Source organism: Ahaetulla prasina, chromosome 10 (genome assembly GCF_028640845.1).
Source record: "Ahaetulla prasina isolate Xishuangbanna chromosome 10, ASM2864084v1, whole genome shotgun sequence".
Taxonomy (NCBI): domain Eukaryota; kingdom Metazoa; phylum Chordata; class Lepidosauria; order Squamata; family Colubridae; genus Ahaetulla; species Ahaetulla prasina.
The window spans coordinates 12,033,884-12,061,705 of record NC_080548.1 but is presented as its reverse complement, the minus strand read 5'-3'; the positions used below and the strand labels follow the sequence as shown (position 1 = coordinate 12,061,705).

General features: G+C 43.6%; 1 protein-coding gene across 1 annotated transcript; it reads left to right on the top strand.

Annotated features, from left to right (window-relative positions):
• FUCA1 (alpha-L-fucosidase 1) lies at positions 1-26,444 on the top strand. The gene is made up of 8 exons (XM_058195503.1): positions 1-395; positions 3,497-3,631; positions 3,723-3,860; positions 5,165-5,270; positions 8,262-8,462; positions 13,054-13,244; positions 18,188-18,287; positions 23,074-26,444. The coding sequence occupies exons 1-8, from the start codon at positions 19-21 to the stop codon at positions 23,212-23,214; spliced, it is 1,389 nt and encodes a 462-aa protein (XP_058051486.1). The 5' UTR covers positions 1-18; the 3' UTR covers positions 23,215-26,444.
• The last annotated feature ends 1,378 nt before the right edge of the window (positions 26,445-27,822 follow it).

Genomic DNA, 27,822 nt, shown 5'->3' with positions numbered 1-27,822 from the left:
GTCGCTGAGCGGGGCGCGATGGCCGCCGGGGGTCTTTGGCTGCCGCTGCTTCTGCCGGCGCTGCTGCTGCTCTCTTGCCGCGGGGCTTTAACGCGGAGCGCCGCGGGGCCGCGCTACTCCCCCGAGTGGTCCAGCCTGGATGCGCGGCCCCTGCCTGGCTGGTTCGACGCGGCCAAGGTCGGGATCTTCGTGCACTGGGGGGTCTTCTCGGTGCCCGCCTGGGGCTCGGAGTGGTTCTGGTGGCACTGGAAGGGCGAGCTCAAGCCCGGCTACGAGCGCTTCGTCCGCCTCCACTTCCCTCCGGGCACCTCCTACGCCGACTTCGCCCCGGGCTTCTCCGCCGTCGACTTCCAGCCGGAGGAGTGGGCGCAGCTCTTCCAGGACGCCGGGGCCAGGTCAGCCCCGCCCCGCCAGCCGCTGGGGGCCCCGAGCCGGATCCCAACTCCCATCGTTCCCGGCCGCGGGATCCTCGGGGGAATGAGGGATGGGAGAGGGAATCCCAAGGCCTGCCGCAGAGGATACCGCAAATCGAATAATAATAATAACAATAATAATAATAATCATCATCATCATCATCATCATTTCTTATTTATTAAACATGATCATTTAAAAATGTTACACAAATAACATTGACTATGTACATGACGGTCAATGGTATTATTATCTCTTTTCATTAAATATGAAACTCAGTCAACTGAACATTTAAAAATGCATCACAAATAACATTGATTATGTACATGGCAGTCAATGGTATTATCTCTTTTCATTAAATATGAAACTCAGTCAACTGATCATTTAAAAATGTGTCACAAATAACGTTGACTATGTACATGACGGTCAATGGTATTATTATCTCTCTTAGTCATTAAATATAAAACTCAGTCAACTGAACATTCAAAAAGGCATCGCAAATACGATTGACTGATGCTAATGGTTGATATGGGTTGCTGCCAGCGTCCTAGGTATCAACCAAGTACCTTCTTAAAATATGTGATGTTCTGAGTAGTGCAGTTTTTTGCAGTTCCACTGGTGTTATTCCAGAAAGCTGCATTTTTTTTGATATCTTTTGTAAAATTCTTGGACATGGTACCAAGTGCCCCGATGACAATGGGTATCACTGTTACATGTTTGATCCATAGTCGTGTAGTTTTGATGGCCAGGTCGCAATATTTCATGATTTTTTTCCAGTTCTTTTTCTTGGACTCTGGCGTCTCCTGGTACAGCAATGTCAATAAACTGTACACTTTGGCCCTCAACAACCGGGATGTCTGGATAATGATGATGATGATTTTATTTATTTATTATTTGCCATTTTTGCAAACCATGAATAATGTTGTGGTATATACCCCGTTCCAACTTGCCGTTTATTTTCAAGCTTTCTTGGGAATTCTTGAATGGTTCTGTCCTTTTTAGGCCTGTTTAGGGAGAATTTATTGTGCAAATTATCCTGCATTTGCAATACCAGGATATGATGTTATGCAGTCTCCCTCCCATGGAGCTCTGCTTAATTTACTTTAGTTTTCTTTTAAGATCTGCCAAGATTGATTAAAGTTCTTCTAGCAGCTGGACACTGAAACCATAGAAAATTGAAAATGGGCTCTTGGCTTTTCTTGCCATGAAGAATTAAGGCAGAAGTATTGCAGTGTAAATAAGATCCATAATGAAATTATAATTGGCATGGCTAAAAACAATTGTGTAAAGCCCAGAGAAAAAGCTGTACACTACATTGAATTGTGACACCATGTGGGATCATTGGTTAAGGAGAGGGGTAAGTATAAAGAAACATGCCAGTATGGATTGGTTTCCTGGGAGGAAACATCATAGAAACACTAGGCTAGACAATATCTACTGGTTCCCAAGGGAATGCAGCCAGTCTGGCAAGATTAATGTGAGATGCAAGGAACAAGAACAACTTTGTCAATAGGCTACAGTAGTTTCTTTATTGTTGATCACCTGTTTTACAAGAATCTGGCCAGACTGACTGCATTCCCTTGGGAACCGGTAGATAAGGCTTCATTAGTCTGGCCCAGAGGTCTGCAAACTTGGCTCTTTTAAGACTTGTGGACTTCAACTCCCCGCAAAGCTGGCTGAGGAACTCTGGGAGTTGAAGTCCACAAGTCTTAAAAGAGCCAAGTTTGCAGACCCCTGGTCTGGCCTATGAACGTTTCCTCCTACAGAGAGACTCCGTGCTAGCATAGTGCTTTACTCACTCCCCCTTCTCCTTTAGCTGGTGATTCCCCCACGGATGCATAGTGTGCACAATGTTTAGGGCCCGAGTGTTATTATTTAAGCAACAAAGATGGAAGTTTGTCATCCAATATAAGACTTCAAAGTCTCAGAGAAAAAAGAACAAGAGCAACCGATAAGATAGCCTATTTAGCTATATTTAACATAGGATGTGTTCCCAGGCTCGATACAGCTAGCTTACCCAAGAGAGTGGGAGACCCCACCAGTCTCGGGGAAACAGCAACAAATTGTATATACAGGTGATAAGTAGTAAAGATACATGAAAACAAAATTGCAAGGAAATTGTTAAACCAACAGGACATGCAATGTGAGAAAGCGGTCAGAACAATGAGAGGGAGATACAGAAAATAAGCTAATTTCAGATTCCTACCAACGCCAGTAGAGAAGCATACAAGACTGAAAAGCATTTCAATATCTCTATCAGTGCCCCAAGCCAGCTGGCAAAACCAGGATATTTTAAGATCTTTCTGGAATGCCAGAAGGGGTGCGGGCAGATCTCGCCTCCAGCATCAGAATGTTCAACAGGACAGGAATAGATACAATAATACAATAGCCATATAATAATATCTATTCCCAAGCATCAATTATTCTGTACAGAATAAGGCTTTGCAAGGGTCTCTACAATCTGGTGTAACTCAATTGAGTGAAGCACACCAGGCTAAAAACCCTCAGCATTGCATATTTTTGGTATATCCTTAATCACATTCATGTTTATAACTTACCATATTTTTTGGAGTATAAGACGCACCTTCCCCCCCCCCCCCAGAGAGGGTGAAAATCTGGATGCATTTTATACTCTGAATGTAGCCCTGCCCAGCTTCTCAGAGACTGAAAAAAGCATCAGAAAGAAGCTTCAGAAAAGAAGCCCCCAAACAGAGCTTCAGAGGCTTTTTTTCTGAAGTTCTTTTTTGGAGGCTTTCAGAGCCAGAAAAAAGTTTTTTCTGAAAAGGAGTTTCAGAGGCAGGAAAAAAAAGCCAAAAACAACAAGGCACAGAGCTCACAACCAAGGAACCTGTTGCTAAAATTCACCTCTGGGAACAGCTGATTCCGGGAGGCCAAACCACCTGCCAATCAGCTTTTTTCTTATTTTCCTCACCAACAACTAAGATGCATCTTATACTCCGGTGCGTCTTATATTCTGAAAAATACGGTACTTTTTTCCCCACATTCACCTTATAAATGCTAAACACTGGTGAAATGTCAAAAGAAGATGAAGTTCTTTCTAATTCTTTGTCATTGGTTCCTACAGGTATGTGGTGTTCACTGCTAAGCATCATGAAGGCTTCACCAACTGGGGGTCAGAAGTGTCCTGGAACTGGAATTCAGTGGATACTGGTCCCCACCGTGACCTAGTTGGTGAACTAGGAGAAGCTGTCCGAAAAAGGTATCGAACTTAAAGGGGGAGTTAGGATGATGCAGAAAAAAAAAAGCAGGTTTACTAATTAGCTCATAACTTTTATTTTGTTTAATCTTAGAAACATATCCTTTGGTCTCTATCACTCCCTTTTTGAATGGTTTCATCCGTTGTATTTACTGGACAAAAATAATAGCTTCAAGAGCCAGTTTTTTGTCTCTGAGAAGACTCTTCCAGAACTCTATGAACTTGTTTTAAGGTAAGAGCCAAAGTCCATTTTTGGACTATGAAATAGTAGAGAATATTCGTAGCTCAGGTTGTAGATTCCTCTTCTGTTTATATAAGTCAGTGATGGCTAACCTTTTATGTCACTGCATGCCGACCGGAGTGCCGGAAATGGCTTGCAAAACCATCCCGCCTGGATAGCTTGGCCTCGTTGGCCTTTGTGCGTGCGGGAGCGCTGAAACCCAGAAGAGCAGCGTTCCATCGTGCATGCGCACACGATTCCCTTCAGTTCTTATTCCAGATTTTTTTTTTTTTTTTACATTTATACCCCGCCCTTCTCCGAAGACTCAGGGCGGCTTACAGTGTATAAGGCAATAGTCTCATTCTATTTGTATATTTTTACAAAGTCAACTTATTGCCCCCCCAACAATCTGGGTCCTCATTTTACCTACCTTATAAAGGATGGAAGGCTGAGTCAACCTTGGGCCGGGCTCGAACCTGCAGTAATTGCAGGCTTTGTGTTCTTAATAACAGGCTTTACCAGCCTGCGCTATTCACCGGCTTGGGAGCTTGAGAAAGATGAGACATCTCCATGGTCATGTGGTTGGCATGACTAAACACCAAAGGCGCACAGAACGCTGTTCGCTTCCCACCAAAGGTGGTCCCTATTTTTCTACTTGAATTTTTACATGATTTCAAACTGCTAGGTTGGCGGAAGCTGGGACAAGTAACGAGAGCTCACCCCCGTTATGCGGCTCTAGGGATTCGAACTGCTGAACTGTTGACCTTTTGATCAACAAGCTCAGTATCTTAGCCACTGAGCTACAACGTCCTTTCTTGTACATATAATGTAGAAATATAAGCTGTTTTAGTTCCTTAATTTAATTACAATGATGTCATCATGGAGAAATCAAAGACTCATCTTAGCGGGATGATCCAAAACAGGTAGTCCTCAACAGTGGGTTGAAGTTACAGTAACACTGAAAAAATGACATGATCATTTTTCACACTTACATTCAGTGCAGCATCCCCGTGGTCACATAATCAAAACGTGGACACTTGGCCACTGGCTCGTATTTATGACAATTGCGGTGTCCTGCAATCTACCAACAACTAGCAACCTACCAACAAGGACACCAGATTCACTTAGTAACTGTGTTAGTAATTTAACAACTGCAGTGATTCACTTAAGAACTGTGGCGAGAAAGGTCACAAAACGGTACAAAATTCATTTAACAAATGATCTTGCTTAGCAACAGAAATTTTGGGCTCAATGGTGGTCATAAGTCAAGAATGCCTCCGTTAAAATTTTTTGATTTTTATCACCTGTCTGTTTAGGTACAAGCCGGATCTTATTTGGTCGGATGGCGATTGGGAAGCTCCAGATACGTATTGGAATTCAACTTCCTTCCTTGCCTGGCTATACAATGATAGCCCAGTTAAGGTATCTGCACTTGCAGGTGTTTAGATCTGGAGGCTATTCTCCTGTTTGCTTAAGCGAAGAGGGAACCATTAAAATAACTTCGGATCCTTGAGTCCTTTGCACCTGTTTACCTCCGAAATGAAACTTTGGCTTTGTTTTCCTGGTCCTGTGGGGAGAGGTAACCTGGTGTCACTGCAGGGTTCATAGGTTGGGCACCTCAAGAGCAGTGGTCAAATCCAATTTTTTTTTACTACCGGTTCTGTGGGCGTGGCTTGGTGGGCGTGGCACGGGAAGGATACTGCAAAATGCCCATTTTCCCCCCTTCCTGGGGGAAGGATACTGCAAAATGCCCATTTCCATCCCACTCCTGGGGGAAGGATACTGCAAAATCCCCATTCCCACCCCACTCCTAGGGGGAAGGATGTTGCAAAATACCCATTCCCACCCCATTCCAGGGGAAGGATACTGCAAAATACCCATTCCCACCCCACTCCAGGGGGAAGGATACTGCAAAAATGCCCATTCCCACCCCACTCTGGGGCCAGCCAGAGGTGGTATTTGCCGATTCTCCAAACTATTCAAAATTTCCACTACCGGTTCTCCAGAACCTGCTGGATTTCACCCCTGCTCAAGAGTTCAGAAATGGAAAAAGTTCCTATCCTACCTATCACAAAGAAATCTGGAGAGAACCTAGCTACACTTTATAGTTCTAAGTCCATGTGTAGAAAATTTAAGATTGTAGAAGGAGAGCGATGGGAGGTGCCAGCAGCATCAAGAACCAACCTTGGAGTGCAATCTGGAGGGGAGACTTATCAACCAGTTGGCCATTTCTTGTGCCTTTACTCTCGATTAAATCGTGAGACTTTTTGGAGCTATATTATAGTAAGGCTTACTATTTAGATAAGAGAGCAGAGGAAATCTTAGTTAATCTGTATGATTAAAATTAGTGTTGTGGCTCCAGCCCCCGAACCTGGCCCCATGCCCGAAAGTGCCTTGGAGCTGGGCCTGCTGCCAGAAAGTGACTTGGAGCCGGGCCTGCTGCCAGAAAGTGACTTGGACAGTGAGGGGTAAGGGCCGTCAGGACTTACCTCGGGAGCACCGGCTTCCCTGGCTCAGCTCCAGGAGCCAGAAGCAGGCCAAGTGAAAGAGATAACGAGGCCTCCATCCTCTGACTCTTCCCCCCCCCCCAGGCCACGCCTGCAGACCCAGCTGACGGCAATCAGGCATGGTTGAATCTTAGGTTTTGTAGGCAGGAAAGAAGGGAACAACAGAAGCAGGGGAGGGGCAGGCCTAGGAAGTGCTGAGTCATGGAGCCACACCCCACAGGACATAAAAGGCAGCAAGAGCTGGTGTGTCTCTTTGTATCAGGCAAATCCACTGATTGACTAGAGCTGAAGGTTGTGACTCACCAGCATTTTGGCAGCCAACGAGGGCTCTTGGCAGACGCTGACTCTTTTGCTGCCAGAGCTGATAAGAGCCAGCTAATTAAGCCATCGTTCGGACGGAGGCAAGGAGGACAGAACAATTAGCATGCAGAACTAATTGTGTCTAAGACAAGTCTGTCTAAGTTAGCTTCAGCAATTCTTGGTTATATCTCGGCAATATAAATTATTTGTAGTATTTATTCATTAGAGGGATGCAATGGCTCAGTGGCTAAGATGCTGAGCTTGTCAATTGAAAGGTCGGCAGTTCAGCAGTTGGAAACCCTAGTGTCGCGTAACGGGGTGAACTCCCATTCCTTGTCCCAGCTTCTGCCAACCTAGCAGTTTGAAATCACGTAAAAAAGGCAAGTAGAAGAGGGAGAAGGAAGGTGTAGGGTGGAGGGAGGAGAGGATGTAGATAAGAGAAGGAGAGGAAGGTCTGGAAAGTAGAAGAAGGTAGAAGAGGGAAGAGTGTTAAAAAGGGGGGGGTGACTGGGCAAACCCGACTAATTGTATATAACTGTACATTGGATGAGCTGTTTGATATGATTGTAAAAATAAAACTTTTTTATGGGGAAAAAAAAAAAGGCAAGTAGAAAAAATAGGGACCACCTTTGGTGGGAAGGTAACAGCGTTCCGTGCACCTTTGGTGTTGAGTCATGCCAGCCACATGACCACGGAGACGTCTTTGGACAGTGCTGCCGCTCCCTAGAATCAGGAATGACTAGCACATATGTGCAAGGGGAACCTTTACCTTTACCTTTATTCATTAGAGCTATGCATTCTATTTAAAATGGGTGCCTTGCCAAGTAAAACAGAGCACCAACTTTGCAGCATTAAAGTAGCTACATTCCATGCTTCAGAGGCTTCTTTTTTTACTTTTCTCGGCCGAAGAAAAAATGCTTTTAAAAGTAAAAAAAAACAAACTGATGATCGCGCGGCTCAGCTGGGCATGGTGGGGGGGAGAGCAGGGATTTTTGCTACCAGTTGTCCGAACCACCCGCCGCCATCGCTACCAAATCGGGCGATCCGGTCCGAACCGGCAGCATTTCACCCCTGCCTCAGACGGAATACATTGTGTGAGTCAGCCCACTGATAAGGGCCTTTGCTGATGTTGTGTCCTCCCTCGCCTCCATCCGAGTGATGGCTTAATTAGCCAGCACTATCAGCTCTGGCAGCAGAATAGCCAGCGTCTGCCAAGAGCCTCCGTTATCTTCCACGACTCTGGTGAGTCACTCAGAAACAAACTTCAGCTCTTAATCTGTGGATTTGCCTGTTACAAAGAGACACAGCAGCTCTTGCTGTCTTTTATATCCTGTGGGATGTGGCCCCATGACTCAGCACTTCCTGGGCCTGTTCCACCCTTGCTTCTGTTGTTCCCTCCTCTACCTGGCCTGCTTCTGGCTCCTGGAGCTGAGCCAGGGAAGCCGGTACTCCCGAGGTAAGTCCTGATGGCCCTTCCCCCTCACTGTCCAAGTCACTTTCCGGCAGCAGGCCCGGCTCGGGAAGCGCAGACACAACAGCTTTACTCTTAAAAGACAGCCATGCAACCCACCAACTTCCAAGGTTTCTTTTGGATTTTTCTTTCCAGGATACGGTGGTGGTGAACGATCGATGGGGCGTCAATTGCTCCTGCAAACATGGGGGCTACTACAACTGCCAGGATAAATTCGAGCCCAGCTCCCTGCCAGATCACAAGTGGGAGATGTGCAGCTCGGTTGACAAAAAGTCCTGGGGATATCGCAGCGACATGCAAATTTCTGAAGTCATGAATGAGTTCACCATTATTCAGGTAAGCCCTGGGAAGGATAAGCAAAGGCTGAGGGGATGCCCAGGTCAGTGGAAGCTACCAAGAGCTGCTGGAGCTGCAACTATACCATTAACTCTTAGACTTATATGCAGGTAGTCCTCAACTTACGATCGCAAATGAGCCCAAAATTTCAGTTGTTAAGTGGGACATTTGTTAAGTAAATTTTGCCCTACTTTATGACTGTTGTGTCTTGCCCGCTCTCACAGCAGCCGGGGCCTTCTTATCTGCTCCCGAACACGGAGGAATGTATGCCTCCCGGCCCCAGCCCTGGCTCCATGCCCAGACAAGCTGCAGAGGAGGGAGCACCCCCCGGCCCCAGCCCTGGCTCCATGCCCAGGCAAACGGAGCAGCTAGACCTCTCCCCCTCCTCCACAGCATGTGAGCCTGAGGAAAGTTTACTTCCAACAGCTGATTAGAGTGACCCTCGCATCAGAAGATTGGATAGGCGGAGGCAACAGAAGGAAGGGAGGGGCAGGCCTTAATGAGTGCTGAGTCATGGAGCCACACCCCATGGCCTATATAAAGGACCTGCTTTCTGGCAGTCTCTGAGTCAGGCAAAGTCGAACATATCTTGCTGAAGTCACTTTCTGGTCTCCTGCCTGCTCTGAGGACTTTGCTAGGACTTTGGGCAGAGCTGCAGAGGCAAGCCTGATTCGGATTTCCCTGACCCGGCCGTCAGCGGAGGAGTGGGACACGACAATGACCTTTCTTGCCGCAGTAGTTAAGTGAATCACTTTGATACGCTAGTAACCTGGTTGTTAAAGTGAATCTGGCTTCTCCATTGACTTTGCTTGTCTGGAGGTCACAAAAGGGGATCATGTAATTTTGGGACACAGCAATGGTCATAAATATGAGTCAATTGCCAGGCATCTGAATTTTGATTGCATGATCAGAGGGACGCTGGAAAGGTTGTAACTGTGAAAAACGGGCATAACTCACTTTTTTTCAGTGCCATTCTAACGTTGAACGGTCACTAAACAAATTGTTGTAAGTCAAGGGCTACCTGTATCACTTCCTAGTGCTTCACGGTCCTCTCTAAGCGGTTTACAGAGTCAGCATATTTCCCCCAACCATCCGGGTCCTCATTTTATCGACCTCGGAAGAACAGAAGGCTGAGTCAGTTTTGAGCCAATCAAGATCGAACTCCAGGCTGTGGGCAGAGTTTGCTTGCAATACTGTAGTACTCTCCACATTTGTATCCAAGAGAGCTGGTGAGATTGCAGCTCCCAAAGGAGTCTACCTTCTACTTCAGGAACAAACTTTTCTTTATTTGATTTTTATCCTGTATTTATTACTTTATAAGTCACTCCAGGCCATGAATGTATGTAATGCGCCTTTTTCCCCTCAACAACAACCCTGAGAAGTGGATCGGGCTGAGAGAGAGGGACTGACCCAGGGTCACTCAGCCAGTTTTCCAGGCCTGAGGCCCTCACTGTCTCCTGGTTTCCAGCCTGTGATTTAATCACTAAACCAGGGGTCAGCAACCTTAAACACTCAAAGAGCCATTTGGACCCATTTCTCACAGAAAAGAAAACACCGGGAGTCATAAAACCCTTCCCGTGCCTGACTATTTCATGAGCAGCCACAAAACTAGCATATGTAGTTGAATTAAACCTGTTTTCTTTTGAAACTTTTCTTTTCTTGGATTTATCCATGGTTGGCCTACCAGGGGTTGAAAAGCTCAATAAATCGTATGCCAGTGGGTGTCGCACATTGGTGGCTATGCCGCATGTTTTGCGTGACAGGGAGCCGCAGCAGAGGGGTGAAAAAGCCACATGCGGCTCCAGAATCGCAGGTTGCTAACTCCTGCACTAGACCAAACTGGCTCAAATTGAAAAGGTGAATGAACAACTGAGCAAATCTAGGCAGCATAATGGAGAGGCGTCAATTCCTGCAACTGATATGCTAGTAAAGCAAGGGACAGGAATTGTCTACAGATTTCCCCCAGATAATCTGTAGCCTCCTGGTGTTCCTTTCCACTCAGGTGGCCAGAGCCAGCTTGCTGCCTTGGCCTCCATTTTGTGTGTGTGCTTGCTGACTGTGAGGCTACATGTGTGTGTTGATCTCGTCTTACACAGGCAGCCTCAAAAGTAGAAAGAGAATCACAACGGTAAATATAAAAATGGGAATTTGTTAGGCCTTTGAAAGCAGGACTGGTTTCCAGGAATTTCTGGGCCTTTCCTGCAATTGTTAGGCCTTTGAAAGCAAGATAGGTTTCCAGGCATACATAAATGCAACTAAATTATCTTTAATTATAATAATTATTATCTCTTAATTATTAAGACACCAGGGGCAGTTTCAGTGGATGATGATTAAAGCATTTCAAAATCAGTATTACAAAGTATCCTTCAGCTTAAGTTGACTCATATACGCAGTTTATTGTTATTTTTAGGGCTGGGTTAGAAAACCCCTTGGGATGAATGAATATATAGTTTACACGTGGTATTGCTTAATGACCAGTTGCTTGCTTAACAACTGATTGCTTGTTTAATGGTCAAAGTTGGTTCAAAGACCATCCCAAAAAGATACGAATTAACTCAAGATTCTCAAGAGGGGCCGTAATAGCTCAGGCTGTTAGAAGCCTGTTATTAGAACACAGCAGCCTGCAATTACTGCAGGTTCAAGCCCGGCCCGAGGTTGACTCAGCCTTCCATCCTTTATAAGGTAGGTAAAATGAGGACCCAGATAGTTGGGGGGGCAATAAGTTGACCTTGTAAATATACAAATAGAATGAGACTATTGCCTTATACACTGTAAGCCGCCCTGAGTCTTTGGAGAAGGGCGGGATATAAATGTAAATAAAAAAAAAAAGATTCGAAGTTCTGACCCTCCCCGCCGTCCTGTGGTCGCATTATGGGCACTTGGTGACCAGCCCGCATTTAAAGCGGTTTGCAGTGGACACGTAACCACTGCTTACAATGTCTTTTTGCTGGAGACCATTGTTTACTTCCGGTTTCTAGCAAAAAATGCCCGTTGCAAGCAATGGGTTCGCTTAATGACCACCGCATTCATTTAATGGCCACCACTAAAAAAATCCTAAAATCAAGTCAGTTGATGATTTGTTTAATGAGCAGCATGACATACAGCCATAATTCGGTGCTCAGTTATGATCATAAGTGAAGGATTAACTTATAGGCACTTCCTTTGGTATCCATCAGGTTCCCCGTCTGTCTTGATTTACCATTTTCTTCCCATAGAACAGGGGTCTCCAACCTTGGCAACTTTAAGCCTGGCGGACTTCAACTCCCAGAATGCCCCAGCCAGCTTTGCTGGCTGGGGCATTCTGGGAGTTGAAGTCCACCAGGCTTAAAGTTGCCAAGGTTGGAGACCCCTGCCGTAGAATACTCCTGATACTCTTACTAGAAGAATTTACTTTTGTAATAAAAATAAATAACCAAGGAGCAAAAGAACCCCAATAATCTTTAGGATTACTTCCTAGAATGCGAAACAAATAATTCCCTCAACACTGTCAAACTACCCTGTTTCCCCCAAAATAAGACATCCCCTGATAATAAGCCCAATCGGGCTTTTGAGCGCATAGCAGTAAGGCCAAGCGCTTATTTCAGGGTTCAAAAGGCCTCTGGTGGCTCAGACTGCTAAGACAGTCTGTAATTAACACAGCTGCCTGCAATTACTGCAGGTTTAAGTCCCACCAGGCCCAAGGTTGAGTCAGCCTTCCATCCTTTATAAGGTAGGTAAAATGAGGACCCAGATTGTTGGGAGCAATAAGGTGACTTTGTATATAATATATACAAATGGATGAAGACTATTGCTTAACATAGTGTAAGCCACCCTGAGTCTTTGGAGAAGGGCGGGGTATAAATGCAAATAAAAAAATATATATAAGGAAGGGTCTTATTTTCGGGGAAATCTGGTAGTTACTAAGTCTGCACTACTATTAATCTTCTCATCGTTCCTATCACACATCTCCTCCCACTTATGACTGTATGACTGTAACCTTGTTGCTTGCATCCTTAAGATTTATACCGACTGTTTCCCTATGACTACCATTAAGTGTTGTACCTTACGATTCTTGACGAACGTATCTTTTCTTTTATGTACTCTGAGAGCGTATGCACCAAAGACAAATTCTTTGTGTATCCAGTCATACTTGGCCAATAAAAAATTCTATTCCATCCTATTCTACAATGTCTCTGATCCCATATAGAGTGTTCACAAGCCTTCTTAGAAAATATGAATGATGGGAGATTGCTTCCCGGTTTTTAAAACTGTGATTCCCCCCCCCCCCGTGCTATTCTTAACTCCCCCTTCCCCAAAGACAATATGGGATGAAAGAGTTTAAGAACATGAGGGGATGGAAGCAAGCCACCCCGCTTCTACTTCCTAATTAATAAATAAATATTTAAATACTTTGGCAGAAGTTCCGAGATATGCAGATGCTTTCAAGGCAGTGTACCTGAAGTTTTCCAAAGCCTGGAATGCCACCAGACTAAAAGCTTTGCTGTAAAGCAGGGGGTCTCCAACCTTGGCAACTTTAAGCCTGCCAGGGTTGGAGACCCCTGCTGTAAAGGGTTTAAAATACATTTTTGTTCTCTTTCTACTTTCACCGTAGCAATTGGTGCATACTGTCAGTTACGGAGGAAATTACCTTCTCAATGTGGGGCCCACCAAAGAAGGACGGATTGTTCCCATTTTCCAAGAGAGGCTCCTGGCCCTCGGCATGTGGCTGAAGGTGAACGGGGAGGCCATATATGAATCCAGGCCTTGGAGGACCCAGAAGGAGAACCGCAGTGAGGAGACCTGGTAAGGCAAAGTTCGTTAAGATAGGCTGGATTGAATAACGGAGTTGGAAGGGTCCTTGGAGGTCAGCTAGTCCATCCCACCCACCCCCAAGCAGGAGACCCTACATCAATGTAGGCGAACCTTTGGCATTCCCACGTGCCGGCCTGCATACTGGAAGTGGCACGTGAAACCATCCCGCAAGGTATGCACGGCCCCGCTGGCCTTTGCGCACACGGGAGCGGCGATACCCGGAAGAACAGCAGTCCATCGCGCATGCACAAGCCGGCACCCAAACATTCGGATACTGGCAAGGAAGTGCGCCCAACAAACAGCTGGACATTGTGCATGCATGCAACGGCAACCCGGAAGGTTGGGTGCCAGCCTGCGCATGTGTGTTGGAACGCCACTCTTCCAGGGTCTGCCACTCTCCCGCGCGTGACTGCCAGCTGACTGGCGCGCATTTCAGCACAGGAATACAGAAGAGGAGCTGGTGAGGTTGTGCATTCGTTGCGGGATGGTTTTGGGTGCTGCTTCTGGCATGCATGCCGAACCAACACTGCCCTACATCATTTCAGACAGGTGACTGTCCAGTCTCTTCTTAAAAAACCTCCTATAATGAAGCTCCCACGTCTGAAGGCAAGCTGTTCCATTGCCAGATTGTTCTCACTGTCAGAAACCTTATCCTTATTTCTAGGTTGAATTGCATTGTTTCTAACACTTTTTATTTTATTTTCTTATACATATATTGTAAATGTCCATTTTCTTATTCATAGATAATCATATATATTCTCTCTAAAGAAAGCCCCCCAAAAAAACATTTTAATTGCATTTGGAGTGGTTCTTCTACCCTTTCCTTCCCTCCGTTTTACCTCTTCTCATTGTTTCTAACACTTGTATGACCAAAATTTGGGATTACAGGTAGTCCTCGACTCATGACCACAACTGAGCCCAAGATTTTCATTGCTAAGCGGGACAGTTATTAAGTGAATTTTGCCTCCATTTTACGACCTTCCTTGCCACAGATGTTAAGTGAATCGCTTCAATTGTTAATTTAGTAATCTGTTATTAAGGGAATCTGAATTCCTCATTGGCTGTGCTTGTCCGAAAGTCGCAAAACGGGATTGCGTGAACCTGGGACACGGCGACCGTCATAAATCCATGCCAGTTTGCCAAGCGGCCAAATTTGGATCACATGACCATAGGGATGCTGCAGCGGTTGCAAGTGCAGAAAACCGTCATACCTTAAGTCACTTTTTTTCAGAGCTGTTGTAACTTTGAACAGCCACTCAACGAAATGGGCAGTCGATCATTTGCCTGTATCTGCTTAGAAACAAGAGGAGGTACCAGCAGATACACAAATGTAGAAGTCGCAGGGTTGAAGTTCTAAGCAAATTTCTGTAACTTTCTGTCTGGAGCAGGGGTCTCCAACCTTGGTCCCTTTAAGACTTGTGGACTTCAACTCCCAGAGTTCCTCAGCCAGCTTTGCTGGCTGAGGGACTCTGGGAGTTGAAGTCCACAAGTCTTAAAGGGACCAAGGTTGGAGACCCCTGGGCTGGAGAGTAGATCTTCTCCAAGAGATTGATATGATTACAGGGAGTTTTCTACTTCTCAGAGTTACGATGGACTTTGGGAGGGGTGGGGTGGGGGATATCCCGGATTCGAAGTTCCATCTCCCCCCTGCGATCACATGACCTCACTTAGCAGGCAGGCCACATTTGCAGCATCCTGCGCTCGTGTGACCACACTTTACGAAGTTTTTGGTGAAAGCAGGAATTTTCTTACCGTTTTCAGTTTAACGACTGCAGTTTCACTTAACAACTGCAGCGATTCATTTAACAACCCCTGCAGAAAAGCTTGCGAAATCTGATCCGTCACATGGCTTTATAATGAACCCAAGTTACGACCGTGACGGGTTGGCTCCATTGAGGTCGTAACTCAAGGACCACCTGTACACACTTTTACATTAGAAGTGGAAATATTTTTGCCCCTCTTTTTGGGGGGGTTATACTATGAACATTCAGAAAAATAGCTGAAAAGAATAGTCACCAAGCTTCTCGGTTAAGGTTTAAATGTGTATTATTTTTACTGAGGTGGTAGACAGCAACCCCTGTGAGTCCCTTGGACTGCAAGGCAATCCAACCGGTCAGTCCTAGAGGAGATCAACCCTGACTGCTCTTTAGAAGGCCAGATCCTGAAGATGAAACTGAAATACTTTGGCCACCTAATGAGAAGGAAGGGCTCACTGGAGAAGAGCCTAATGCTGGGAAAGATTGAGGGCAAAAGAAGAAGGGGACCCCAGAGAATGAGGTGGCTGGATGGAGTCACTGAAGCAGTAGGCATGAGTTTAAATGGACTCCAGAAGATGGTAGAGGACAGGAAGGCCTGGAGGAACATTGTGCATGGGGTCGTGATGGGTTGGACATGACTTCGCAACTAACAACAACAACAACAGATAGCAATTGTTGAACAGAAGCTGCAATGTGATGCTTCACTTTGAAGATGCAAGGAAAAAAATCTGGTTAAATACAGATAAATTCAGTTGACTGAGCATTAGAGCCCCCTCCTCTCTTTTGCTGTTCACAGTCCATGAATATTTGTTTTCAAAATTGGCTTTTTTACTGTTTTGTGCTACTTTGGACTTAGTGACTGGAACGTGGCTAGATTACAACCTTTTGCAACCGCTGTTCAAAGGACTCTCCTAATACCCCTCTCCTTGTTCAAAGATAATTAAACTTAAGGCTTTGTTTATTTTAGTTCACTTGCTAGTGCTTTCATAAATCTGTGGAAGGTAAGAGATAGATAGTAGGATTCTTTTTATTCTGTAAAACAGAAACAAAATCTGATTTTTCCCCGTGCTTCCTTTTAAAAGGAAACCTAAAACCATATGAAAACTTTTTATTTATTTATTTATTTGTCAAGCATGTATAAGATAACAGATATAAGTATAAACATGATTATGAATACAGGAAATGGATACGAATTAATGGGAACAGTAGGACCAGGATGGTAGGCACGCTGGTGTGCTTATGCACGCCCCTTACAGACCTCTTTGGAATGGGGTAAGTCTTAGGTTAAAATTTTGGGGGTTTTGGGCAGTGATGAAATCTGAGCCGGTTTACTACCGGTTTGCTCATTGCGTGCCAAACACGCGCTGCACACACACAGTGCACCATGCACCAAATGCGAGGTGCAGCTATGCACAGTGTATGCCAAAAGGAGGTAGGGGGTAAGTAGAACAGCGTGTGTGTGGGGGGTGTGTGATCAGCTGTGGCACACAATCTTCAGACCTTTTTGTTTTACTTTTAAAAGCATTTTTTACAACCTATTCGGCCGAATAGGTTATAAAAAAATGCTTTTAAAAGTAAAAAAGAAAGCTTTTTAAAAGCATTTTTACTACCGATTCCAGAGAACCGGTAGTAAAAAAATGCCTAAAAAGTAAAAATGTAAAAAAAAAAAACTTCCAATGATCAACTGAGTGACCTGCGATCTTCAGAACTTTTTTTTTTACATTTTTTTTACTAACGGTTAGGTGAACCAGTAGCCTTTTTTACTAACGGTTCGGGTGAACCAGACTGAACCAGGAACATTCATTCCTCTTCATTCCTTCATTCTTCATTCCTCTGAAAACAACAAAATACCTTATCCCACCAGACTTGAAATCCTAGGCTTAGAAAACTTGGAACTCCGTCGCCTTCGATAAGACCTAAGTTTAACTCATAGAATCATCTATTGTAATGTCCTTCCTGTTAAAGACTACTTCAGCTTTAATTGCAATAATACAAGAGCAACCAATAGATTTAAACTTAATGTTAACCGCTTTAATCTAGATTGCAGAAAATATGACTTCTGTAACAGAATCATCAGTGCTTGGAACACTTTACCTGAGTCTGTGGTCTCTTCCCATAATCCCAAAAGCTTTAACCAAAAACTTTCTAATATTGACCTCACCCCATTCCTAAGAGGACAATAAGGGGCGTGCATAAGAGCACAAACGTGCCTACCGTTCCTGTCCTATTGTTTTTCTTCTTCTTATATATATATATGCTTATACCTCCTAATATTTACTCATATATATGTTTATATACTATATAATCTTTTTTTTTTGGTATGATACTTATATATATTGTGACTAAATAAATAAATAAATAAATAAATAAATAAATAAATAAATAAATAAATAAATAAATAAATAAATAAATAAATAAATAAAAATTTCACCCCTGGTTTTGGGATGAAACCACAAAGTCAGGTAGTGCATTCCAGGCGTTGACCACTCTGTTGCTGAAGTCATATTTTCTGCAATCGAGTTTGGATCAGTTTATCTTGAGTTTGTATCTATTGTGTGCTCGTGTATTGTTGCAATTGAAGCTGAAGTAGTCATTGACAGGTAGGACATTGTGGCAGATGTATTACGCTTAGGTCAGACAGAAGGCGGCATAGTTCTAAGTTGTCCAAGCCCAAAATTTCAAGCCTGGTGGCATCAGGTATTCTCGTGAAATACCTCTGGACTCGCTCTTCCCTGATTCTAGCCCAACTGGGAAGGATTGACAAATGGCCATCAACAAGGAAGGGTAGAATTTTGGTGGTATCTCAAGACAAAGAGAACATTAGAAGAGCCGCTCTCTGCAGTGGCCATTTGTGGAAAGTTTTGCGCAGGCCTTGCCAGGTTTCCTGCCATGTTGTTGACGGCAGCAGTTGAAAAACAAGGACGAACTGTAATGCAATATTTGCATGTTCAGAGGGTGTGCGAGGCTGAGGGTTGTTTCATCACACAGGGCTGATCAGCTCCGGCGGTGTGTGAGAAAAGCTAAGCGTTCTGGCCTTCACCTTCAGTCAAAGTGATCAAGGGAAGGAGTTGCACAAATGAAAGGCCTGTTATCTCCAAGGTGGATCGCGGCTGTCTGTTTCAATATTTCCATGTTGCCGACTACAGTTCAAGTGTTTTGCCTTATGTTCCTCTGCAGGTACACCTCAAAGGGACCCGCAGTCTACGCTATTTTCTTGGTGTGGCCAAAAGATAATGTGCTGACTCTTTCATCACCTGTTGTGTCTGCAAGTACTCAAGTAAGCAACATGAAAAAATAAAGCCGGTTTGGAAATAACCTAGAGTAGCACCTTGTGATGTTTTGGGAAATCTAATTCGTTTTGTAAATTAGGTCAGTTTCTTTTCCACAACAACACAGAAGTCTCTCACAACAATAAATTACGCACAGAAGAAAGCCAAATCTGCATGGTATCTAAAACAAGATTAACACCGTCAAAACCAACAAAGCCAACATTTCCCCCAACCAAAACAGTTGCTGATAAATGCAATTTTTTTTAAAAAAAAAAAGCAGAACATAAAACTGGTTTAACAAATGAATATCCACATACCACACTTCAAAAATAATGTGGGAAAAATACTTTGCAATATGAATACAACACCGGGCTGCAGCTCTTTAATGCATCACACTGAAGATGTAACCTAATTGGATAATAAAATCTCTGCAACAAAACAAGTAGGCTTAGAGAGTATTCGGGACTTCAGAGTTCAAGCCTGAGCAAAGTGGTGGGTTTCACTTACCTTTGCTACTGGTTTGCTCGCATGTGCAAGCAAAGCAAGCAAGCACCACTTCTGCGCATGCGCAGAGCGTATTTGATGATGTCTGGGTGGAGCCTCCTGCCGCCACTGCTACTGGTTTGCCCTGGTTCGGGCGAACCGGTAGCAACCCACCACTGCTGAGCTACAAATATTCTATAGCTCCTCTTTAAAATCAGTTGCAACTTTTCCCAGAATTGTATGGCTGCTTTCCACAGCTGCTGTGTCACCCTGGGAAAAGATGCAGCTGCTTTAAAGCATTGCAGATATTGGCAACTGGGGCATTACATGCTCTGAAGAACTTTAGGGTATTCAATCCAGAGGACCATGTGATTCTTTCCATCAGGAAAAAGATGATGTGATTTTACTGAATGCACAGGAAGTTTATTTTGCCATTTAACGTATCTCTTGTTGAGACGGCATTCCACAATGATCATTTTCTTGGTTTTCAGCTAGCCAAGAAACCTAGAACAGGTAAACTTTGACTTACATTAGTTCATTCAGGGACCATTCAAAGTTACAACGGCACTGAAAAAAATGATTTATGAATGTTTTTCACACTTACGCCCATTGAAGCATTCCCATGGTCATATTTATTTATTTATTTATTTATTTATTTATCAAATTTTTATACCGCCCTTCTCCCGAAGGACTCAGGGCGGTGTACAGCCTAAATAAAACACAATATATATACAATTAAAATCAAAATTTTAAATAAAACATATTACAAAAAGGCCATTGTTTAAAAATTTAAATTTTAAATTTTAAAAATTTAAAACCCCACAACAATAAAACCCAATTTAAAATGTTAAAAAACCATTACGCCAGTCCAGCTTGAATAAATAAGTATGTTTTTAGCTCACGGCGAAAGGTGCGAAGATCAGGCACTTGGCGTAGGCCAGGGGGAAGTTCATTCCAGAGCGTCGCTGCTCCAACAGAGGCCCTACTCCTGGGGGCCGCCAACCGACATTGTTTGGCGGACGGCACCCTGAGGAGACCTTCTCTATGAGAGCGTACCGGTCGGTGGGAGGCATAAGGTAACAGCAGACGGTCTCGTAAGTACCCAGGTCCTAAGCCATGGAGCGCTTTAAAGGTGGTAACCAAAATCTTGAAGCGCACCCGAAAGACCACAGGAAGCCAATGCAGACTGCGGAGCAGTAATGTTACATGGGAGCCACGAGCGGCTCCCGTTACTACTCGCGCAGCCGCATTCTGTGTGATCAAAATTCAGACGTTTGGCAACTGATCCTATTTATGACGATGGCAGTGTCCCAGGGTTACGTGATCCCCTTTTGCGACCTTCTGACAAACAAAGTCAATGGGAAAACCAGATTCATTTAACAACCATGGCACTAATTGAACAACTGCAGTGATTCACTTAACCAGCGTGGCAAGAAAACTCGTAAAATGGGGCAAAATTCACTTTAAAAATGTTTCACTTAGCAACGGAAGTGTTGGGCTCAATTGTGGTCATAGGTTGAGAACTACCTGTAGGACTCAGCTGTTTAACTAACTACAGGAGGAAGAATATATACGGTCTTCAAGCCGTCTTGAAACTCTCCAGATCTGACAAATTTTAGATTCATGTTCTAAGATTTTTAATTAGAAATAAGTGTTTTATAGTTACTGTTAAGACTTGAAAATCCTATTTCTCAATCGATTAGAGGAAACTCTCTTTACTAGGGCAACTACAGCTGGAGGGCTGCCAGTCTGTTCCTGTAAGAGGCAGGAAATGCGATGACTTAATGAGCAGCTTGCGGAATTCACATTGTTAAATTGTTTTGTCTGGTGGTTCTTCTGTGTTGTAACTGCGGTATACCTTTTGATCAGTCATTTTTAATAGTCTAATGCTAACATACTATCGAGGGATACAATTAGATTATGTTCTTGGGAAACAATGTTGGAGCATTCACAACCTCTGGAGGCAAGTTGTTCCACCGATTCATTGTTCTTATTGTCAGGAAATTTCTCCTTAGTTCTCCTTAGTTCTAAGTTGCTTCTCTCCTTGATTAGTTTCCACCCGTTGCTTCTTGTTCTACCCTCAGGTGCTTTGGAGAATAGCTTGACTCCCTCTTCTTTGTGGCAACCCCTGAGATATTGGAACACTGCTATCATGTCACCCCTTGTCCTTCTTTTCATTCAACTAGACATACCCAGTTCCTGCAACCGTTCTTCATAGGTTTAGCCTCCAGTCCCCTAATCATCTTTGTTGCTCTTCTTTGTACTCTTTCTATCTCCACACCTTTTTTACATCGTAAAAGTCCTAATGCAGCTCCCCATTGTTAAAAGTTACACATGATCAACATAATTTTGGGTGTGTGGGGGGGTATCTTTCTCTCTAAGACAAGTTTGTAAAAATGAAATGGACTTTATCAGTCTTGATGTAAGCAGTGGTGCCACGAGAATCCTGTCCAGGCATTTGCACCCATGCCTACCTTTTCATAGCTCTCTTTTCCCTGGAAAAATTGTCCAAGCATGTTTCTGAAATTGTTGTGCAGTTCTTCCCTTTAGCTGGTCATACTGTCTAGTGTTGAGCAGACTTGATTTTGTGTGATTTTTGGTGCAACTGATGCTCTGAAAGCTCTAGCTTGTGGGTGAAGGGGCTTCACTTTCAGGATTCCGTTTCAAACTTTATAATCCTCATTTATAATAATCCCTTTATAATCCTGATTGCTTATTTGTACCCTATGACTTTCATTAAGTGTAGTATCTTATGATTCTTGATGAAGGTATCTTTTCTTTTATGTACGCTGAGAGCATATGCACCAAGACAAATTCCTTGTGTGTCCAATCACACTTGGCCAATAAAGAATTCTATTCTATTCTATTCTATTCTATTCTATTCTACTCTACTCTACTCTACTCTACTCTACTCTACTCTACTCTATTCTATTCTATTCATGATTCTTGATGAATGTATTTTTTTTCTTATATACACTGAGAGCATATGCACCAAGACAAATTCCTTGGGTGTCCAATCACACTTGGCCAATAAAAAATTCTATTCTATTCTATTCTATTCTATTCTATTCTATTCTATTCTATTCTATTCTATTCTATTCTATTCTATTCTATTCTATTCTATTCTATTCTATTCTATTCTATTCTATTCTTTCTATTTAGTGACAATGGGGATGAAAAAGTCACTTTATGACCAAGCGTGACATTTACAACCACTTCAGGTGTGTAAAGCAAAGGAAAAATGAAGTGAGATCCTAAGCACAGACATGGTTTCTCTTAGAAGCCACTTCATTTAATGACTGAATTGCCGGTTGTCACTAAATGAGGACTATCTGTACAAACATACAGTTTTGGGCTGGATATACTTGAAACCTTTAGCCCCTCGTGCTCTACCAGTGATAAAAAATAACCGATCTAAAATCTTAAAATGTGGCTTGTGCAGAGCAGGTACAAGCCTTTAGCAAACTTTTACTGAATTTGTTGGCAAAAGGTAAGCAGGACTAAACAGGAGAGTGTTTTAAACAGTAAGACTAAACAGGAAAGCGCTTACATGTTGCTTCTTTTCTGTTTCCCCCACTCTTTGGAACATTCTCCACCAGAGGTGAGGTGTGGCAGTCCTCGTCCCCGTCCCCCCCCCATCCCCCTCCTGCGCCTTTCGGAAATGTCTGAAGGCCTGGCTCTACCAACTGACGTGAGGCATGCAACCATGGGGCCGGTTGGCACCTTGAAGACCTCTCTCTTTTTAAAATTTTAATTCTCTCTTTTTTTTTAACTGTCTGCTAACAAAATATTTATATATAGCTTTTATGTTTTTATAACTTATTTGTACACCACCCAGAGCCACTTTGTGAGGAGATGGGTGGTTTCTAAATGTGAGTGAGTGAGGGATGAATGGATGTAGGGGTGAAATCCAGCAAGTTCTAATAGGTTCTGGACAACCAGTAGTGGAAATTTTGAGTAGTTCGGAGACCCAGCAAATATCACCTCTGGCTGGCACCAGAGTGGGGTAGGAATGGAGACTTTGCAATATCCTTCCCCTGGAGTGGGGAGGGAATGGGGATTCTGTAGTGTCCTTCCCCTGGAGTGGGGTAGGAATGGAGATTTTGCAATATCCTTCCCCTGCCATGCCCACCAAGCCACGCCCACAGAACCGGTAGGGAAAAATTTTGAATTTCACCCCTGGATGGATGGATGGATGGAGTGATAGATAAAAATATAGTTGCCAAAAAAAACCTTACGTGTGCATAGAGTCTCTAGCAGCTGAGACCAACTGAAGGAAGCTTTTTACCTTTTGTTTCTTATGCTTTGCAGATCACCATGTTGGGATTCTTCAAGCCTTTAAAGTGGCAGTCATCACCACAACAAGAATTGCAGATCTTGTTGCCCTCAGAAAATCGTTGGCTTCTCCAATTGGAGCACGGCTGGGTTGTGAAACTGCTTGGAGTGTCCTGATGGGAAAGTTGGAAAAAAATCACAGAATAACTGTCTGTCCTTTTTATCTCATGCTTAAACCTGGTGATTAAGAGAGCCTGATCAAATCTGGGAGAAGTTGCACTTAAAGAATGCTTTAGCATTTCCAGGCTGGCCATCCATGTGCTTACCATTTTCAAAAGGATGGTTGTAAATTAGGTATCTGATTTGAGTTAATCCCGATATAATACAGAAAGCCAAAATTGGGCTGAGATACATCAAAACTTTGCTTCAGTTGGAAAGAAAAATGTCTCAGAGAAATTATATTTTCTGGCACAAAACTTGGTATGGAAAAGCCCTTAGCTGCCATTTTTTTCCCAGGAGCTGGCTTTGAAAATGTAAATCTACTTCCCTCAATTAGTCCTGGATGAAAAAAAATTATATGAGGTTGCTTTAGAAGGTGGCTTCAAAAGCTTCCACACTAGGGGTGAAATCCAGCTGGTTCTGACGGTTCTGGAGAACCGGTAGCGGAAATTTTGAGCAGTTTGGAGAACCGGCAAATACTACCTCTGGCTGGCCCCAGAGTGGGGTGGGAATGGAGATTTTGCAGTATCCTTTCCCCCAGGAGTGGGGAGGGAATGGGGATTTTGCAATATCTTTCCCCCAGGAGTGGGGAGGGAATGGGGATTTTGCAGTATCCTTCCCCTGCCACGTCCACCAAGCCGTGGCCACAGAACCGGTAGTAAAAAAAAAATTGGATTTCACCAGTGCCTCCACAGAAGTTCTGGCTGAGGCAGAACAGAGAAGCCTTGAAGCTACGCTTAAAAATAAGCAGGGATGAAGGGAACACAGAATGATCTCGGACGGCTAATAGCAAACCACTAATAATAGATCCCATTATGGGGCAATAGAGAATGATATGCCAGGTGTACTAAAATGATGAAATGACTTGAGGAGGAGAAAAATAATGTCATTCTTGGAAAGCAGAGTATTATGACACGCAGTTTTGTTTTTGGGATTTCAGGATTGGGCAAGACAAAGGACACTCCTGGAATAAGATCTAATGCTATGTTTGTTTTCATGAAAATCACATTTTTAAAAATTCCCACCTACTGGTTCCACCTATGGAGGTAACAGATAAAGTCATTTCTTATTTTCTAGTCTTTTGTTGGTCATTCTCTCATCCAGGCAAGATTCGGCAGCTCAAAACATCCAGTTGAAACAACAACATATTTACTAGGCCCCTTTTTTCGGCCGTAGGTTTCAGCCACTAGTTCTCTATTTTTGCAAGCCTGATTATGACAAAATCTACTTCCCTCGTGGGCTTCTCATTAAATTTTCCTTTGCTACTACCTTCCCTTTTGAATTTGTTTTTAATAAAGAAGATTGGAGAGGAAATACACATCCATTCCATCCCTCAAGGATGGTTCTGGTTTTTCCAAATACAAGCCGGTCATATCCTGGTTCAGGAAAGGAAGTTTTTAGTCACAAGATCGAGCAGTGGAGTCTAAACCAGGGGTCTCCAACCTTGGTCCCTTTAAGACTTGTGGACTTCAACTCCCAGAGTTCCTCAGCCAGCTTTGCTGGCTGAGGGACTCTGGGAGTTGAAGTCCACAAGTCTTAAAGGGACCAAGGTTGGAGACCCCTGGTCTAAACTGATGTTTCTCGTTTAGACACTGTAAAGAGGAGAGCCTCCTTGGGCAAAAAATCTGATAACACCTTTTCCAAATAAACTGGATTCCCCCACCCCCTGCAAATTAATGTAACCCAGATGATAAGGGTCAAGGAGCTGGCCTGATGCTCTCACAAATGGGTCTTCTTTTGACAATTTCTGTGGTTCCTATTTTAATTGAGGCAAGGACCACAGCTACCAAGCTGAGCTTGGGTTCATAGCAGACAGGTTTTGCCAGAAATAATGACCTTAAGAGAGGAGTGAAGCAGTGTGAATATTGTCACCTCTCCAAAGTCTCCAGATTAGGAGAAGGGACCGGAGCAATGAATTAGCCCGGTGATGGCTAACCTTTTTTTCCTCAGCTGCCAAAAGCATGCACGCATGTGCAATAGCGCATGTGCACATGCCCACACCCATAATGTAATACCCACCACGCAGGCCCTGCCCCTCCCATACATGCGCAAGCAACCCCCCTGCCCTGCCCCCTACGCAGGCATGCGTAACCCTCCTGCGCTCCTCCCACACGCAGGCATGCGTGATCCCCCCCCCCTATTTAGGCCTTAGCAGGCTTCCCTGAAGCCTCCGGAGGCTGGAAACAGCCCGTTCCTGGACTTCCGGTAGGCCCATTTTTCGCCCTCCCAGAGCCTCCGTGCGAGCCCTGTAACTACCTGGCATCCATAACGGGCCGCGTGGAGACTCCTGGGAGGGGAGGGGTGGTATGGACATATGCACGCGTCTCCCGCATGCGCGGCAAAGACCCAAAAACCAGCTGGCCGGTGGGAGGCGCGCGCGCATGCCCGCAGAAATGGCTCCGCTTGCCACCTGTGGCCCGCATGCCATAGGTTCGCCATCATGGAATTAGCCAATCCAAATAGCTTTAAGTATTGTGTGGCCAGCATTTTGCAATTCTGAGAATATCCCATTCCAGTAACGGCTGATACCAGTGGTCAGATAAGACAGGGAATGAGAAAGTGGGTGAATAGACTAGAACCCAATTTCCAAAAAGAATAGGCTTTTGCATGCATAAATTAAATCAATGCTGGTAAATTAAGAGGGGGGGGGGATACAGCAACATGTAGACGGTACAGGTAGTCTTCCACTTACAATAGTTTGTTTAGTGACCAAAGTTACAACAGTACTGAAACAGTGATTTATGACTGTTTTTCACCGTTACCACCTTTCCAGCGTCCCCATGATCACGTGATCAGAATTCAGATTCTTGGCAACTGGTTCATATTTATGACGGTTGCAGTGTCCCAAGGTCACGTGATCAACTTTTGTGACCTCCTGACAAAGCAGTCAATAGGGAGCCCAGATTCAGTTAACAACCGAGTTACTAATTTATCAACTGCAGTGATTCACTTAATAACAACTGAGACAAGTAATGTTGTAAAATAGGGCAAAATTCACTTAACAAATGTCTCGGTTAACAACAAATTTTTAGGCTCCGTTGTGGCCATAAGTCAAGGACTACCTGGGTAAGATTTCAAGAGATGATTCTGATAAAGATTTCTGCAATGTATCCATCATGATGCCTTTTTATTCTTTTACTATCGGCTCTTAAACTTTTCTTTAAAAAATGAATAAATATTAAAATAAATGTTTGCATTGGTCTCAGTTTATGGTGCAGCAATCCTTGGAACAAATTTTAGTAGTAATATTACTTTTGTTAAGATCATTAGACTTTTTTTTGGGATCATCTCAATACTGTTCTGCAGGAGCACACATCTTTGTAAAGCTACCTCTAAAAACGCTTTTCAACTGAAAGAAGAATTTTGCCTGATTTTGCATTAAATCATGTGCAATAGAATTAACTGTATTTAGTTGAAAGACAAAGTATGTGCCACCCCAAATACTTTACCTCCCCCTCTCCAAATTTTATCTCTTGAGAGAGGACTGTTTTAAGTAGCAGAGGCAATGGAGACAAATAGATTCTTACATTTTAATCCTCTTGAAGACTCAAAATCAAAGGTAATCTTTTTCAAGTAATGTAGTACCTAAGCAATACTTGTAATAACTTTTTAATTTAGGATAATGTAATTACAGAAATTCTACAAAATCGGAGGCTTGCTTCTGGACAGTTTTTTAAAGTGGGGGAGGACTTGCACTCACAAAACAGAAGCAAATTCTTTAGGGTCAAAGGTAAAACTGGCAATCTCATTTGGTGCAAACTTTAATATTTCCAAAATGTTTGCTCAAGTGAAGGTAGGGCAGGGATGTCCAAACTTGGCCTCTTGAAGAGTGGTGGACTTCAATTCCCAGAATTCCCCAGCCAGCAACTTGCTCATATGAGTTTAGAAAATTTAGAACTACGCCATCTTCGGCATGGCTTGAGTTTAACTCATAGAATCATCTATTACAATGTCCTTCCTGTCAAAGACTACTACTTCAGCTTCAATTGCAACAATACACGAGCACACAATAGATTTAACCTTAATGTTAACCGCTCCAATCTTGATTGCAGAAAATACGACTTCAGTAACAGAGTTGTTAATGTTTGGAACACACTACCTGACTCTGTAGACTCTTCCCAAAATCCCCAAAGCTTCAACCAAAAACTGTCCACCATTGACCTCACCCCATTCCTAAGAGGTCTGTAAGGGGTGTGCATAAGAGCACAAGAGTGCCTACCGTTCCTGTCCTATTGTTTTCTTTCGTTATATCTAATTAATATAGTTATTACATATTCATACTTCTATATATACTTATATATTGTATAGTTATTTCATGCTTAAGCATATATATACACTGTGTGACAAAATAAATAAATAAATAAATTTATAGGGCCTCTGGTGGCTCAGTCTGCTAAGACAGTCTGTTATTAACACAGCTGCTTGCAATTACTGCAGGTTCAAGTCCCACCAGGCCCAAGGTTGACTCAGCCTTCCATCCTTTATAAGGTAGGTAAAATGAGGACCCAGATTGTTGGGGGGGGCAATAAGTTGACTTTGTACATAATATACAAATGGATGAAGACT